This window comes from Anastrepha obliqua, chromosome 1 (genome assembly GCF_027943255.1).
Source record: "Anastrepha obliqua isolate idAnaObli1 chromosome 1, idAnaObli1_1.0, whole genome shotgun sequence".
NCBI lineage: Eukaryota > Metazoa > Arthropoda > Insecta > Diptera > Tephritidae > Anastrepha > Anastrepha obliqua.
Window position 1 is genome coordinate 105,464,499 of NC_072892.1, and position 16,549 is coordinate 105,481,047.

Consider the following 16,549-nt stretch of genomic DNA (forward strand, 5'->3'; position numbering starts at 1 on the left):
CTTCATGCATCTCGGGACCTTACGTGTTGAAATTAATTTAAATCGAGTTAACCGCACAAGCGTGAATCAAACATTTCGTGCGTACAAGTGTACACATATACACATATTTATATACACATTTGCGAATGTCCCCAACCACATTTGAGTACTACACTGCCACTAGGTTTGCAAAGGGCCAAATTGGAATCGTGCAAATGACGATATAATTTATTCGCATAGCGATTAGGTGAAGGTTCAAGTACGAGCTACAAAGTAACAAAAGAAAAAATAAACACAATCAAAATTAAAACGAAACAAAAAACTCAAATTTTTGCCAACCCATTCGCCACGTCTTTCCGGTCCATATCCGACTAACGGTCACAAACCATGAACATATTGGCTTCCATTCGATGAGCGTGTTGTTTAAATTAGCGAATTGTACAACGCAAAGAATAAAATAAGAACTTGAAAATAAACAAGAAAGAAATACGAACCCGTTAAGCGGCGTGGAAAGCCGGCGAGGGCAACCGAAAAACTGCGAACCAAACCAGCTTTCAGTATAGAATATCAATGAAACTACGTTGCGCGGAGCATGAGCAGGTGGGCGTAGGTGGAATATTATCTACTCCCTCTATTGAAAAAAAAACGATTTTTTTTAATTTATAAAAATAAACAAGCTTTGTGAAAATTTCAAATTCGATATAATAGTGTAATATTGCCATATTAAAAAAAAAGTTTGACATTTAGATGCAAATAATTTCATTTATTGCGCCATATTTGATCGTCTGTTACGTGCTTCAGTCGGAAAATGTGTTTCAAACAAAGATTTGCAATTGACTTTTGTATTAAACTTGGCAATTATTTTTCGAAATGCACTAAAACCTTTACCAATTATTTGATGATGTTTACTTACCCCGTACGCAAATTTACGATTGACACCACCGATTTCGGGTAAGCGTCAACGCTTAGTGACGATCAAAGAATAGCCACTCTATTATCCTCAGAAAACAACGGACCGTGCGTGATTTCATGAAAAATAACAAGAAAGCCTCTGTGAAAATTTTTGAAAGTGAATTGCGGACTTCTCAGGCAACTGTGCAACACATTAAGATTGAGTCCTTAGGTGTTCGGATGCTCAATTCAAGATTTGGGTCGCACAAGTTGACAGATGACGAAAAATTTGATGTTATTTGAAATGAGTGTCAAAAAGGCAAAGGCCCCGGTCTCGTACAAATTACTGCTCTGGAAAGTTGAAAAATTAGGCTTCCAATCGGTTTTCCTATTATGACTGGAATCATACCTGCCAAATAGGATCTGATTTGTTGAAATTGGGAATACTAAATCTCTTACATTTGTGGCAACTTCTGGAGTATCACAAGCTAATATAGGGCCAAGAATACTTGTTTACACTTTTCATTAATCGTTGTTTAAAGTATTCTAAATATTTTCTGTATATAGACGATTTTATCAGCCAATTTTTTCTATTTCCTTAATATTGCGGAATACTGCCAGAGTTTTTTCAGGCAGAAGTCTTTGCGATCTTGCAGGCAAGCAAAATCCTTAGTCAAGCCGCCATCAAGGCTCTGATGACATCATTATGCAGATCCAAACTAGTCAACTCTTATAAGGAGAAGATCAAATCTCTTGGGTGTGCAGGAAACATTTGTTTTATCTAGGATCCAGGACATAGAAACATGGTGGGAAATGAAATTGCTGATGAGCATGCCAGGAAGAGGGCTGAATTGGTCTCAGAGACCTCCTACCCGGTCACCGGCATCTCCTGACTGTTGTTAAAGGGGAATAGCACAACCTTTTCCTCAGAAAAGCGCTGAAAAGATGGAGCTCTATTTCTTCATGTGCTATTTCGAAAATCCTTTGGTCCCAGTACAATAGATGCAGTGCTCTAAAAGTCTTGAGGACTCCACACCATACAATTTCCAAGCTCGTAGTGGTGTTTACTCGTCATTGGACGATAGGCACTCACGCGAAAAGCTAAGTTTACCATTTAATCTCCATTGCAGAAGTTGTGGCGACCTTTCAGAGAAGGAGACTGTTGAGCACTTTCTCTGTAAATGTTTGGGTTTGGCAGTTAGACGATTAAGGTAATCGGTTGTTCTTTTCTTCGACAGCCTGTTGAAGGTCTGAAAATGATATCAAAATGGCGCTTTGGTGCTACTTGGGAAGAGTCAGAGTGGTACTTCAACCATTTTACCTACCTACCTAGACGATTTGACATTTTTTTGCAGGAAGACTTGAATGCACTGAATTATTGCACACTGCCAAACAAACTACATATCTCTTAATAGTAGTAAGTGTAATCACACAACGTTTTTCAAGTCCAAGAAACCCCTTTCCTCAAATTACTATGTTTCAAATGTAACTTCTGTCTCAGTCACTGAAATTCGTGTTCTTGGTACTCTTTTTGACTCGTCTTTTACGTTTGTTGTACTTATTAACTCTATTATTCCCAAATTATTTGATAACTTAGCTTTTTGCGACGCTATACTAGAAAAATCTTATATAAAGCTTTAGTCTGTTCGATGCTTTCTTCGACTAGCATCTTATGCATTCCTTGCATTCTCTTAGAATTGAAAGAGTTCAACACAAGTTTGTCCATTTCGCTCTTCACAATCTTCACCTACTGCGCTAGGTGCATGCGTATCAATGTTTTATCACTTGAAATCAGACGACTCGTTCAAAGCTTAATGTTTATATACTTATACGATATAATATCCGGCACCATTGACTGTTTAGGTCTACTTGGAGAATTAAGTTTCAATATGTTTCAATGCTCCTAATAGAGTAATTTGCTCTTAGAACCCATTTAATATTGAAGTTCTTAGACCTAATTACCTCAAATTCGCTGCCCTTACAAGAGGACTTGGATAATTTAATCGGCTTTCTTGATCTTGATTTTGCAGTGCCAAGATCTCTGTTTAAGTCACTTATTGAGTCTTATTATCTATCAAATAAACAATCTATTAAATTTCATTCTTAAGTTATTGTAAGGTAATCCTGTAAATCTGGTCAGTAAAGTTGTTGCCATTGACTTAAATAAAGAAAGGACCATTCGTAGTATTCTACTGATTTGGTACCTTGTGCCTATTACCTATTTCCAAAGGGATAATAAAGGGAAAGAGTCATAAATCGATTGAAGATATTCAAGCCACTTTGAGCACCAGCCGAAGTAATGATCCATCAGCGGGAAAAGATAGTGTTTTGGTAACTTGGAACGTAGAAATTTCTACATAAAGGAAGAAAGCGAATATACCGATTGAAAAAATATTTGAATATAAAATAAACGTTTCGTTTTCTTTGGAATAGAGTGCGTCTGCGATGAGTGTTGTGGCAGCTGAGGCTAAGGCTGCGGTTAAGTTTTTCACTACAAGACCTTCAACAGTGTCAAGTGCACACATAAACGTATACGTATGCATACACATACACTAAAACACACACACACCGAAATGTGTAAGTTCCCTAATGAGCGCCGTAGCATGGCAATTTTAGCGACACCTCTTCACGTCACAACAATTGGTCCACGATCTGTTTGCTTTGTTTGTTCTTTGTACAACTTATTCGGAGGACACAACGCCCAGAGGCAATGCCAGCCTAATAATGCCATAACTTACACATTTATGATGAGAAATGTTGTATTCGCATGCTTTTTATGGAAATTTCCGTATGCCATGTGACCTTCTCTGGTCATAATGGTTGGTAGTGTTCGCGGGTTGTAGCTGAGGTTGTACCTTGGCATTTACATTTTTAATGTGGGTGCAAAGTGTTTAGTGTACGCAAAATTAAAAAGTAAGCGCAAATTTGTTTGAGAGCTATAAACAAAATATTACATTACTCACAGATGATGCAGGCACGCTACATTAGGGAGAGGGGAAGGCACTGATGCAATTTTTTTTTTCAAAGTACTCTCAATCAACTGTGACGCACTTATGCCAGCGTTTGATCCAGCTCTCGAAACATTTCCGAAACTCTAATTTCAATATAGCCATCAGAATCGTCTTCAATTTTTCTATTAATACCTTTCGACTGTTCAAACGCCTTCCCCGTAGCGGTTTTTTGACTCAAACGCAGAGAGCCATATGAGGGGAATTCGATGTCTATTGGATGGTATTGGTTTCGTTCTTGGGCAAAAATTCACGGATAATGCTGGCACTGTGCGACGGGTTGTTTTCCCACATATCGTTTCTTTTTGGCGAATTGCTTCACGTTAACGTCTCATAACGCCGAAATAATAGTCCTTATTAACTGACTGACCTTCTGGCAGAAATTCGTGATGTAAGGAATCATTGTAATCCATAAAAACCATGAGTATCGCTTTCTGTTTTGACTGAAAATGACGTTGTTTTGTGGTCTTGGTTCATTCGGAGCTCTCCACTCACTCGCTTGATGTCTGGATTGCGTGTCGTATTCATAAAGCCACTTATCGATTCCGTCTCGTGATGCGTTTGATAAATGTTGGGTCGGATTCAGACTTAAAAATCATCAACCCAAATCGGTAACTACAATATCTTGAGTGGATACATAAGTAGTCCACTATCTGATGGTCCTCTCGTTACCTTGCTCATGCGTCGTTAACTTGCTTGAACTGCAAGCGAGAGCGCGGAACGAACGACAAAGAGGCACAATCGGTCCCCGCGTTCGGCAACGTTCGACATCTGGCTCTCTCCTACTTGAGTGAGCATATATATGTTTGTATATGCGCATATGTATATAAATTCACATATTTGTATATATTTGCATATGCCTTCTTCCTGTGCGCATGGTAATGAACCATTTCACTGTGTAGAATAGGACGATGATCGGAAAAGTAGGAAATGAAAGGGAGTGTTTCGAGTGTAATGTGTCTTAAAAAAGTCAAATCGATGATGGTGGCCCTTAGTGTTGTTGACTTATTAACGTCTGATGCACAGTTGAAATTGAACATATCTTTTATGAATTTAATAAATGTTTCTTAATTTTTCACGTTTGTGTAAATGTAACTTGATTAATTCCATTGCGATTCCATTTACCTCCTTCTGTATATCCATACAATCCTCTCAAGCAAATAAAATTAAAATTTTCTTTTGAAAAATGCAACCATTCCATCAGTATTTTCTTATGACGTTGTCACGTTAAACTATCGTAAACCGACTTCACAGACAACCTCTTTTTTCTGAGGACTTTTCGATCAAGGTTGTATGTCACTCGAAGACGTAATCGTATTATTAATAAAAAATATATGAAAAACATTTGAAAAACGTTTTTCACAAATAACAGGCAAACAAAAATTTCCCCAAAGATTTTGAGCCCAAAAATTCAATTTTTTCGGCAACAAATTTCTGTAAAAAATAATCTATATAAAATTTAAAAAAAGCACCGAAAATATTTGAGTTGAGAAAATTCCGAAATTTTTCAACATTGAATAAATCTCAAAGTTATTTAATTTTTTTCCAAATTTGTTCAATTTACTTTCCAATTTGCTCAAACCTACAAATAAGCCAATTTTCAAAATAATTGACGACAATGCCCAAAATATTTAGATCATTTGACATGGATTCGATTTTGTGTTGGTTTAAGTCGTTGTCAGTTTAATATTATTTCAATATGCATACTTACATACAGGCAACAAAAAAATGGCAGAAAATCAAAATACATTAAAGTTCAATATCAATAGTTTTTTTTTTTATTACTCTTATTTGGCATGAGAGCCAAGCAGCTCCCGGTTTGATAAGTGCGCTGCTTATTTCAAATCAAACACGTGCTTTAATGTCGGTATTCAGAAAACCATTACTCAGCAGCGGAGACTATTCGATATGAACGCGACTGCCTGAAATGCGTTAAATTATTTTAACACATAAAAATATGGCAAAATTATAATTAGATATTTTTAAGTTACAAAAATTATAAAACTTAAGGGTAAGTGTGAGGTAAAAGTATGTAGTAAATGAGCAACTCCACTGAGAGTGAAAATTGTTTTAGAAAAACTGGGTTTGAGAAAACAGATATCCCAAATGACGATGGCGATTGGACTGTAGAGGATGAGCAGTAGCTCACTACTCGAACAGAATTAATCTAGTGCAGAATCAAATCTATGCTGACGTCGAAGATCATCTTAATTCCGATAATCAAGTCCTCATAAATGGTGAAGATATGGAAAATATTAATACTGAAATTGTATTGTTTTTCAGTAATCGCTGGCCAACTCTTCTGAAGGTGAACTAGAAAATGAGATTGACCATAAGTTAACTTCTAATAAATAGGCTTATTTAGATATAGGAAAACTTTTTCTCGTTCTTTATATCACAACGACCTCAAAGGCGTTGAATCACTTACTAATCTTCAAATACACCTTCAACATATTGAAATTAAAGAAAATACTAGCTTAAATTCCTAATTTTTTTTATCTATTTGAATACATGAAGAAGAAGGGAAAATCTGGTAATGTCGCAACCGTATCACTAGGAAAACTTAAAACTGCCATTTCTGAGAGGAATACATCCGTTTACTTGCTAGAAGGTTTTGGAGAATTAAGGGAAAATCAACCACCGAAGACAAATCATGCTTCGTTAAGACAATGCGAGCTCTCACGTTTCGGCTGACACAAGAGAGTTTTCGAGCATTTAGAAGATCGAATTAATGTATCGACCACTTTACAGTCCTAAAATTACCGATTGATTTTTATTGCTCCCGAACATCAAAACTAAAATGCGAAGTGAACGTTTTTCAACGATTGTAGAAGTTATTGAAGCCTTTAAACAGCTCATTTTGAAGGCATCTACATTTGAGTGGCTTTTGTGCTTTGAAAATTGGTTGAAGCGAATGAAGAAATATATTGACTTCCAAGGTGAATATCTTGAAAAACAATAAAGTCATTTTCAGTACTATTTTATTGTGTTTTCATTATTGGGCCTAAAATATAAAGGACAACTTTCGTATACCTATGCATATTCTAATTTTGAAAATAAAACTGAATAGAGATTAAAAACTCATTGCCACAAATTATTAGTAACTTTTTAGACTTTTTCATAATCAGTATTCGTACTAAGATACCTGTTGACATTTGTGCATACAAAATGTAATATTTTTTTCGATGAAGAGCTATTTTGACGTTTCTTGGTTTGAAAATCGTTTGCTCCGCTATAGAAGAACAAGTTGTAGTCCATCAACTGAGGTCGGGTAGCATTATTTGAAATATACGACTATATCAAATAAGATAATAAAAATCCTTCCTAAACTAACACACTTCGGATTTGTTATAACAAAACTTTATCATCACAATGGATCAAGTCAAGTAGTGCCAGGGATATTCCCACCTGAGCACACATAAAGTGGATATCTCTCCTAATACTTACGAACTCACTCAAAATAGAAAAAAAAAACAATCCTTTAATTCTTTATATACACATATACAAATGTACGTGTTCACGTGGCTACCGCTAAATGAAATTTAATTATACTCTTGACTTCGGATTATCCTTATTAACTTTTCATTCGAGAGGTCGAAAGCAAATCTCAAGGGAGCAAATATCAGTGTACACAATACCAGTACAGTTACTCTAAAAAGTCTTCTCATGTTTGCATAGTAGCTTTACTCCAAGTGTTTTGATTGATTTTGTATTTTAAGTCCGTTAATTGTGGTTGCGATAGCCGAGTAGGTTTGTGCCTGAATGACTGTCGTTCAATCGGTTCCTATTTTGAAGAAATGTGACAACAAGCAATAGAAAAAGCTTTTTCTAAATTCCCCATTCCCCACTAGCTAATAGCAAATATCTGACTGCATATCTACCATTAAAAATGTGGCATAAAAATGTAGATCCCTTCATTCGTACAATTTTATCAACTCTCACGCTACAAATTAGAGGAAAAGCTCGGCCAATCGTGTAATAACTGGTGGACGTGCCATTATGTACTGTTTAAATGTAACTGTATTTAGATAGATGAATTTTTGGCTTTAAAGCAAAAGTCGGCAAAATTGGATTTGCGAGTGTGCTGGTGAGCACAGAGTAATCGCACTGCACAGTGGTGAAAATAGAGTAAAATTTATAGAAGAAATGTATCAACAGTGAAGAATAAATTTATAATTTATAATAGGTAAAATTATAATGTATATATTTGTATATCGAGCCATTACCGCCAAAATAATGTATCCCACACCATAATCGATTTTTGTTTTGTTATCGAAATCGATAGTGCAACATTATTTGCATCATCTGTCAAAATTTCATGGCTGTAGATTAAACCGTTATGATTTTATAACAAAAACAATTTTAATGTAAATGCATACGGTTACTTGTTTACATTTTCTTTGAACGCTTGTGTGGGATACAATTAAATTCTCTTTTAAAATAAATGAAACACAAGGGGAAAAAATAAAAAAAACTCAATTTTTTGAGACTTTAATTAAAGATAAAGCTTTAGAACAATATGTCGAAGGTATGAATTTGTTTTTTTTGCAAAATATGTCTTTGTTTTCAATTATTGGATATTTTTACAGCTCTCCCTGGTACCGTATAGCGATTCAGATGAATCTTTCGTTGATTTAAATGGTTTGGAAAGTTTAAAAGAAGTCGAGGAGGAAACGTGTGTTGGGAAAAGGGGCTACAGAAAGCAAAAGAGAATACCTAAAAGGTTGCAAAAAGTTAGGAAAAAAAAAATACGAGTGTTTTGCCCAACCCGTGCTTAAAGAAAAAATGTCCAACTTCGTGTCATGATAAAGTTTCTGAAGATGAAAGAGTAAGAATAAATGAACATTTTCGGGGAATCGGTAACAAAATTAGACAGAAAGATTGGCTGTCTTCTTGTGTTAAACAAGTCGATATTAAAAGGCGATATGGAGAAAGTGACAGAAAAAAGTGCAGCTTTAATTATTTTATAAATATCAATAATAGCAGTTTTAAAGTTTGTCAACAATTTTTATTGAAAACGTTGAACATTTCACAAACGATTTTAATATCCGTAATAAAAAATAGAAGTTCGTATAAAACTTGCCTTGAAAATATAAAAAAGCCAACTGCACACAACAAATCTGAGGAAGCTAGCATATCGCTAGTAAAATCCTTTATAGAACAATTACCAATCACATACTTGTTACCTGGACACACCATGATGGCTGTTGATTCGATACATAGTACAATTGAATCGTTTATTCGGAATAGGACTATTTGGGCTCCAAGTGAGTGGTACACCATAATATCAAATGCAAGAACTAACCCAAGAAAATATAATTGTAGATAGTATTTAGCGTTCCTTATATATATTTTTATCTATCGTTATTCAAGTTTACAAGATTTTAATATGAATAACATTACTTTGTTAACAGAAAACTTTAAATATATGAATTACATTACATTATTTTTGTTTTATCAAATATACTAAGAAATGTATACATTTATTTTTTTTTTAAATCAAATGTAATTTAATTTTAACGACTAAGTGAAAAAATCAAATTAAAAAAAAAAACGGGAAGTCACTTCCTTAAAATAAATTTTTGTGTAACCCACATACTTTTTTAAATAATAGGTTGCCAGAAGGAAAGCAAAAAAAATGTATCCCACAAAAACCACCCTTATGATGCAAATATCTATTTAAAATTATTAAAATTAAATGTATTACACAAAAAAATATTTACATTATAAATTTAAAAATAATGGCTTTATTCAAACTGATTTAATTAAAAAAAAACCTTCCCCTGTAAAATTTCGAGTTTGTGGGATACATTTTTTCGGCGGTTATGGCTCGATATGTTTTGAATTATTATGTTTGAATTATTTCATACCCTTTATTTTGCACTTAGTACTATTTCATTTTCTTCTTCTTCTTAATTGGCGCGATAACCGCTTTCGCGGTTTTGGCCGAGTTTAACAAAGCGCGCCAGTCGATTCTTTCTCGTGCTAACCAACGCCAATTGGACACACCAAGTGAAGCCAAGTCCTTCTCCACCTGGTCCTTCCAACGCAGAGGAGGTCTTCCTCTTCCTCTGCTACCACCAGCTGGTACTGCATCGAATGCTTTCAAAGCCGGAACGTTTGTAACCATTCGGAGGACATGACCCAGCCAACGAAGACGCTGGATCTTTATTCGCTGCGCTATGTCTATGTCATCGTAAAGCTCATACAGCTCATCAATCCATCGCTTGCGATATTCGCCGTTGCCAACGTGCAAAGGTCCAAAAATCTCTCAAACACTCCAAGCGTCGCTTCATCGGACGTTGTCATCGCCCACGCTTCTGCGCCATGCGTTAGGATGGGCATGATGAAAGCCTTGTAGAGTGTTAGATTTGTTCGTCGAGAGAGGACCTTACTACTCAATTGCCTACTTAGTCCAAAGTAGCACTTGTTGGCAAGAGAGATTCTACGTTGGATTTCAAGGCTGACATTGTTATCGGTGCTAATTCTGGTTCCTAAGTATACGAAGTCTTTTACAACCTCGAAATTATAACTGTCAACATTGACGTGGGTGCCGATACGCGAATGTGCCGTTTGTTTGATGACAGGAGGTACTACGTTTCGTCCATATTTTGCATAGAAGCCGATATGGACCTTACCAGCTCCTCGCCGCCATGTTTGAATAGCTCAACCGGCAGTCCGTCGGCGCCCGCGGCTTTATTGTTCTTTAGCCGCGTTATCGCTATTCTCACCTCGTCATGGTCGGCTAGCGGAACGACAATTCCGTCATCAACGATTGACATGCGCAGCTATCACTGTTTAACAGGTTCGAGAAGTGTTCCCTCCATAATTTAAGATGTTTTTAAAATGAGATTTAAATATTTCTCCAGAACTCAATTATATCGCTTCCATAAAAAAACGCATTTGAAATCATAATTTTTTTTTTTTAATAATTTTATTCATGTATCCAAGTATGTCTACTGTGTCATAAGAAAATTACCAACATAGCCAGTTGTTTTTGGCCAACATAGCCAGTATTATTTCGACTATCAGCTGTTCATCAAACCAGGGATTAGCAATACTCTCAAGTATCGAAACGAGTTCCTGGGCGCGTTTTCACACTAAATGAAAGAGTTTCGCATCTTACTATTCATGGTCAATTCTAAGAGCTTACAAATACGTGTGTGGAGTGTACTGTTCGCACGAGTAAGCTTTGCCGACCTCTGCTCTAAGGTATAAAGGATAAATCTTTGAAATCGATACCTTTTAATAATTGAGTGATCGCGGAATACTTGTCAAAGTGACTGTATAAGTATGCATGCATGCAAACCCTGCGACAAATCGATAGCATATCGACGTTTTAACCAGCTTTGGATTTGTTATCTGTAGAAAATGTAAACCACTGTCAAGGGAAAAAATTATGAAAAACTATGAAAAATTAACTAGATTTTTTAGCAATTTTAAAACTGCATTTAATTATACTAAAATTTAAACAGCTAAATAACTACATGAAAAAATTGAGGAGGTTTTCTAATTTTTGCATACAATTTGAAAATTGGATTTATCTAGTTTTTATTAGACGTACAGTTAATTTTCTATGAAAAAATAAGTTAAAACTTTATGAAAAAAATAATGAACATTAAAACAAAACTATTTTTCTTGTTTTTTCATTCAAAACTGGTCGAAATGTTAATGCCCTATCATTTCTCGCGAGCTGTATGCACATCGGTTTATGTGTCGCATGCATTGAGTGGAATGAAATATGCAATTAGGTCAAGTGGAAATTAAAAAATTCAATATAACTAAATTATCTTTGAATAAGCAATGAAGAGACAACTTGACAGTGAGCGATTAGAGGTATGCTAGGTATAGATATATAGCATACACATACACACATAGGAGCGCTTCATAGGCATTGGAAGTCTCCATCGGCGCAAAGCAATCAACTCAAGTGCCGCATAGCAGCAGGAGCAGTAATTCGAGTTAATGCAGTGGTGCAACACAAGTAGCAATAATGAGAGGAAATGTGAAAGTAAATAAGAACTAATAGCAATAATGAAAATGATAGCAAAAATAAAGTGAAAGGCAACACTTAAAAGCAGCTGGCAGTACAAAAATAATGCAAACGACTGGGCAAGGTTAATGTAGCATACTTTGAGGCGCCCTACCATTCTTTCCTCCTTCATACATATTGTATATGTATGCATGTTCTTTGCACAGCGTCGTCTACTACTCAATTTGTTTACCAGCTGAGTATTTGCGTTTGTTCGTTTGTTTATGTGCACATGTATGTATGTATGTGTGTTAATTAGAAGCCTTAGCCAGCCACAATAAAAAATAATAGTCCTACAACAAGTACAACACATCGGAGAGCGTGTTGTAGCTTGTCATGGAGACAAAAGAAACACACAAAAAAACAAGTAAAAAGAAAATTCAACTAGCTGCCTCTTCCACCCACAACTTTTAGGGGGTTAAGTGGGTTTTAGTGGTGAAAAAAGGAGGCTTGTGTTGGCCATTAGACGTTTATTCAAAGCCAACTGTCATGCCAAGCAGCTAGTTACTCATTTTCTTGGTCATGGTTGTGCCTACTTCACTATTCACTGCTGTATGAGTGAATGCGCCCAAATGTATGTAATGGCTTTCAACTTGTCAGCAGACAGTGAGATGTCTTTGTTGGTTGCAATAGCATCGACTAGAGTCTAAAATGCAACCGCGCACAACAGGTGGACACGCACTGCTGCACTTACTTAGACCCCGCTGAACTGTTGACAGTGAAGGCAAGCGACTGAACCTGCTGGTAGGCTGACATATAATTGCAGCTATGCAGCAGTTTGTGTGTGTGCACAAATCGTTTATTTATTTATGCATAATACAATTGCAATAGCACTTGACGACGACCAGTTGGAAAGGTGCAAATATTTTTATGCGCCATTTTTATTTATTTAGTATTCTTGGTTTTTTTTATTGTTTTTTTTTTTTCTTTTTACGGACCATGGACCTCTCACGTTTTGCGATTTTCTACATTTCCATTTGTACATTCGTTTGTTATGTTTTTCTAGCGGTTTTGTGCTGTCTCGTTGATAAATTGTCTGTCTTCCCTGTGGCATTTCACTGCATTCTCACTGCAGTTGTGTGGCAATTTTGTCCGCATTTCGCATGCACTTTACTTCAAGTGCTCTGACAGTCATTTATCTACCAAAACACATATACTCACTGATACACATATCTACACACATAAAAAACGAACACGCAAAAGTATGCAGACGGAGGACCGAATAATGCAGAAGACTGGCTGATGATTTTTTTTTTTTGCTTAGCATTGAACATTGAGCCTTCCTTTGGTGGGAATAAATGCAGCAAGTCTGTCAAGTGTGCGCCAGTGGGCGTACATGCGTAGGGGTGCTGTAAATTACTTCAAAAGCGATGTCAGTTAGAATGAGCAAAATGATTAATGGTGCATTTTAAACATTTTATATGCACACTTGTTCTGGAATGTAATCGGAAGAAAATATGGGATAAAAACATGTGAGAAAGTCGTCAATTTCTCGATACATTTTTTGGAATATTTAAAATTAAACATTTTTTATTGAAATTATAGAGTAATTCAATGTGAGTGATAAACTGAATTTATCTTAAGAATAGTAAACGGTTTATTTTAGAGAACGACCGAGTTTCACTATGGCTTCGGCCATGTTCGGTAAAAAAAATTGCAGTTCGGTTTAGGTTCGGCTTCGGCCAAAAAATAAGCGAACTTTGAGAAAACATTTTTGTAAGTTTGTTGGGTTCAAAAATTGTATCTACTTTAGTTTTTATAAGATTTTCTGAATACTGCCTTCAAAACCCAATTTTCTTTTTTAAATTGCTTTGAAATATCAACTGCGCCCTATCGAATGTGGCTAGTGAGCGGTAGTTACTGGGCTTCCATATACAGAATGGCTTCAGTAAATGACGAGTTCGACTCTATTCAAACTAATATTAGTAATTTATTAATCAATTTGCGTCGCTTGTTACGAAAACTATATCAAATAAATGCCGGATGTTCTTTCAAACAACTTCAAAACTTTTCAAAAAGATACAAACAAAGCAATAAAAATCAAAAAAATTATATTTTACGACAATTGGGTTAAGGCAATCATGGTAAGCGGTTTGGCGGCCGCCGTAGGCGAATGGGTTGCTGCGTGACTACCATTCGGGATTCATAGAGAGAACGTAGGTTCAAATCTCGGTGAAACACCAAAATTAAGAAAAAAAAATTTTTATAATTGCGGTCGCCCCTCGGCAGCCAATGGCAAACCTCCGAGTGTATTTCTGCCATGAAAAAGCTCCTTATAAAAATATCTACCGTTCGGAGTCGGCTTGAAACTGTAGGTCCCTCTATTTGTGGAACAGCATCAAGACGTACGGCACAAATAGGAGGAAGAGCTCACCCAAACACCCAAAAGGGTGTTTACAAACCTTTTGCGATTCTACTACATACGAGTATATCAAAAATCTAAGAGCGCTTAATGCATGAGCAGATTGACTCATTGATCGCCTTTAAGAAAGCAGTAGGGGCAAAGCCTGATACGTTTGCGAAAATGTATGTAGCGTAGATGGAAACTGCAACGGCTAGTCCTGTTACACAAACCTTGCGCATCGACTGCAAGAATACTTGGAATGCCCTACCGGCCTGCCTGACAAACAGTATGGCGTTCGACGCGAAGCCATCAGCAGAGGACACATCCGAATAAAGTTTTGTGCAGTCATCACACTAGATGACAAAAATGCGTTCAACTCACCGAGGTGTCCCAACATACTGCAGTCCCTTAAAAAAATTCATTCTCCTGGCTACCTGATGCGCATAATTCGTAGCTACTTTAGCGAAATACCCCTGCAGTACGATATAGACGTCGGATTAAAAGCACACAAACTTTCCGGTGGCGTTTCACAAGGATCAGCCCTAGGGCCTACTTTGTGGAATGCTATGAACGATGGGATGCTAAGGATACAATTGAGAAGAAAAGCAACATTGATAGACCCTGCTGATGGCATAGCGCTAGTAGTAAAGGATAAGAAGTTAGATAATCTAAAGGGACTGCTGTAGCGACGCAGCAGCAAGAGTACAACATTGGCTATGGGATGCGGGACTCGTGGTGACAGCACAGAAAACAGAAAGGGTCCTCTTTATTCTTCTTAATTGGCGCGATAACCGCTTACGCGATTTTGACCGAGTTTAACAAAGTGCGCAAGTTGTTTTTTTCTCGTGCTAACCGACGCCAATTGGACACACCAAGTGAAGCCAAGTCCTTCTCTACCTGATCTTTCCCACGCAGAGGAGGTGTTCCTCTTCCTCTGCTACCACCAGCTGGCACTGCATCGAATACCTTCAAAGCCGGAGCGCTTGTACCCATTCGGGCGACATGACCCAGCCAACGTAGCCGCTGGATCTTTATTCGCTGCGCTATGTCTATGTCGACGTAAAGCTCATACAGCTCATCGTTCAATCGTCTGCGATATTCGCCGTTGCCAACGTGCAAAGGTCCAAAAATCTTACGCAGAATCTTTCTCTCGAACACTCAAAGCGTCGCTTCATCGGATGTTGACATCGTCCACGCTTCTGCGCCATACGTTAGGACGGGCATGATGAGAGTCTTGTAGAGTGTTAGTTTTGTTCGTCGAGAGAGGACTTTACTGCTCAGTTGCCTACTTAGTCCAAAGTAGCACTTGTTGGCAAGAGAGATTAAACGTTGGATTTCAGGGTCCTCTTTACTGCACGCAAAAGAAGGAAGCAGATGAAATCGCGGATTGGCGGTCACGTAATACTGTCGCAAGAGGCAATTGAGCGCCTGAGTGTCTTGATTGATGCACGACTCAGTTTTAAGCAGCATCTAACTACCATGAGCTCCGAAGTAACCGCAGTCAGCGGAGCGTTCACAAGAATTCTGCCAAATATTGGTGGAAAAGAATCCATGACTTTTGCACTCGCAAATGGTTTAAATTGTTTCATGGACTTTTCTTAGCTCCTGGGCGATGCTACGACTACTAACACATCAATCAACTTCGAAACATCAAGAATGCCTGAACGGCATCGACGCCTTCAAAATTGCACGTAATTAGCTCACGATTTCAGCGACCTGGCTTGCGTTTTCGCCTTTATCAAGGACAAACTGTGAAATGTATCGAAATTTCTCTCCATTGCTAGCGCCCTGTAACTCAAAACTGAATGGAACAAACAAAACACAGTAAAAGAATTGTTTTGGTGTAAGATGTCACCTTGACAATGGGCATAAACTTTAAATTGTTTGATCGATACTTTACAAGATATCGATCACAACAGACATCTTCCGGAGAAATTAACGGACTTCTTTTTCCCAAACTAATATAATTGGACAACTCGGTGTATTGGTATGGCAGCATCGTTTTCAGTTTGCAGATCAGACCTTATGGAAAGTCTACATCGAGAAATATTGCTGAACAAACTCGGTTGTTTTCTTCAATGGTCTATACTAAGCGATGTATTTGATCGATCGTAGAATGTCTGTTTCGGAAACCAAATTGGTGAGAAAGTATTAGTTATTAGTATTCTACTATTTGCTATTTGGCGTTTGGAAATAATTTTTCAAATAGTTGCCGATCACTGGAAATAATTATTGGCCGGTGGGATGTGACCTCATTGGGGGTTTTCCCGGTTTTTGAATGATCGAATCACCCGC

At 37.0% G+C, this 16,549-nt stretch overlaps 2 protein-coding genes across 9 annotated transcripts in view; one reads left to right on the forward strand and one right to left on the reverse strand.

The window, feature by feature from the left end:
- Positions 1-16,549, reverse strand: part of LOC129235348 (putative thiamine transporter SLC35F3) — a 69,341-nt gene that overhangs the window by 41,859 nt on the left and 10,933 nt on the right. The window lies entirely within an intron of this gene.
- Positions 8,398-16,549, forward strand: part of LOC129236394 (uncharacterized) — a 38,410-nt gene continuing 30,258 nt past the window's right edge. Inside the window, exons 1-2 of the mRNA XM_054870764.1 lie at positions 8,398-8,406; positions 8,468-8,553. Coding sequence (XP_054726739.1) covers positions 8,398-8,406; positions 8,468-8,553 — 95 coding nt within the window. The remainder of the gene's footprint in view (positions 8,407-8,467; positions 8,554-16,549) is intronic.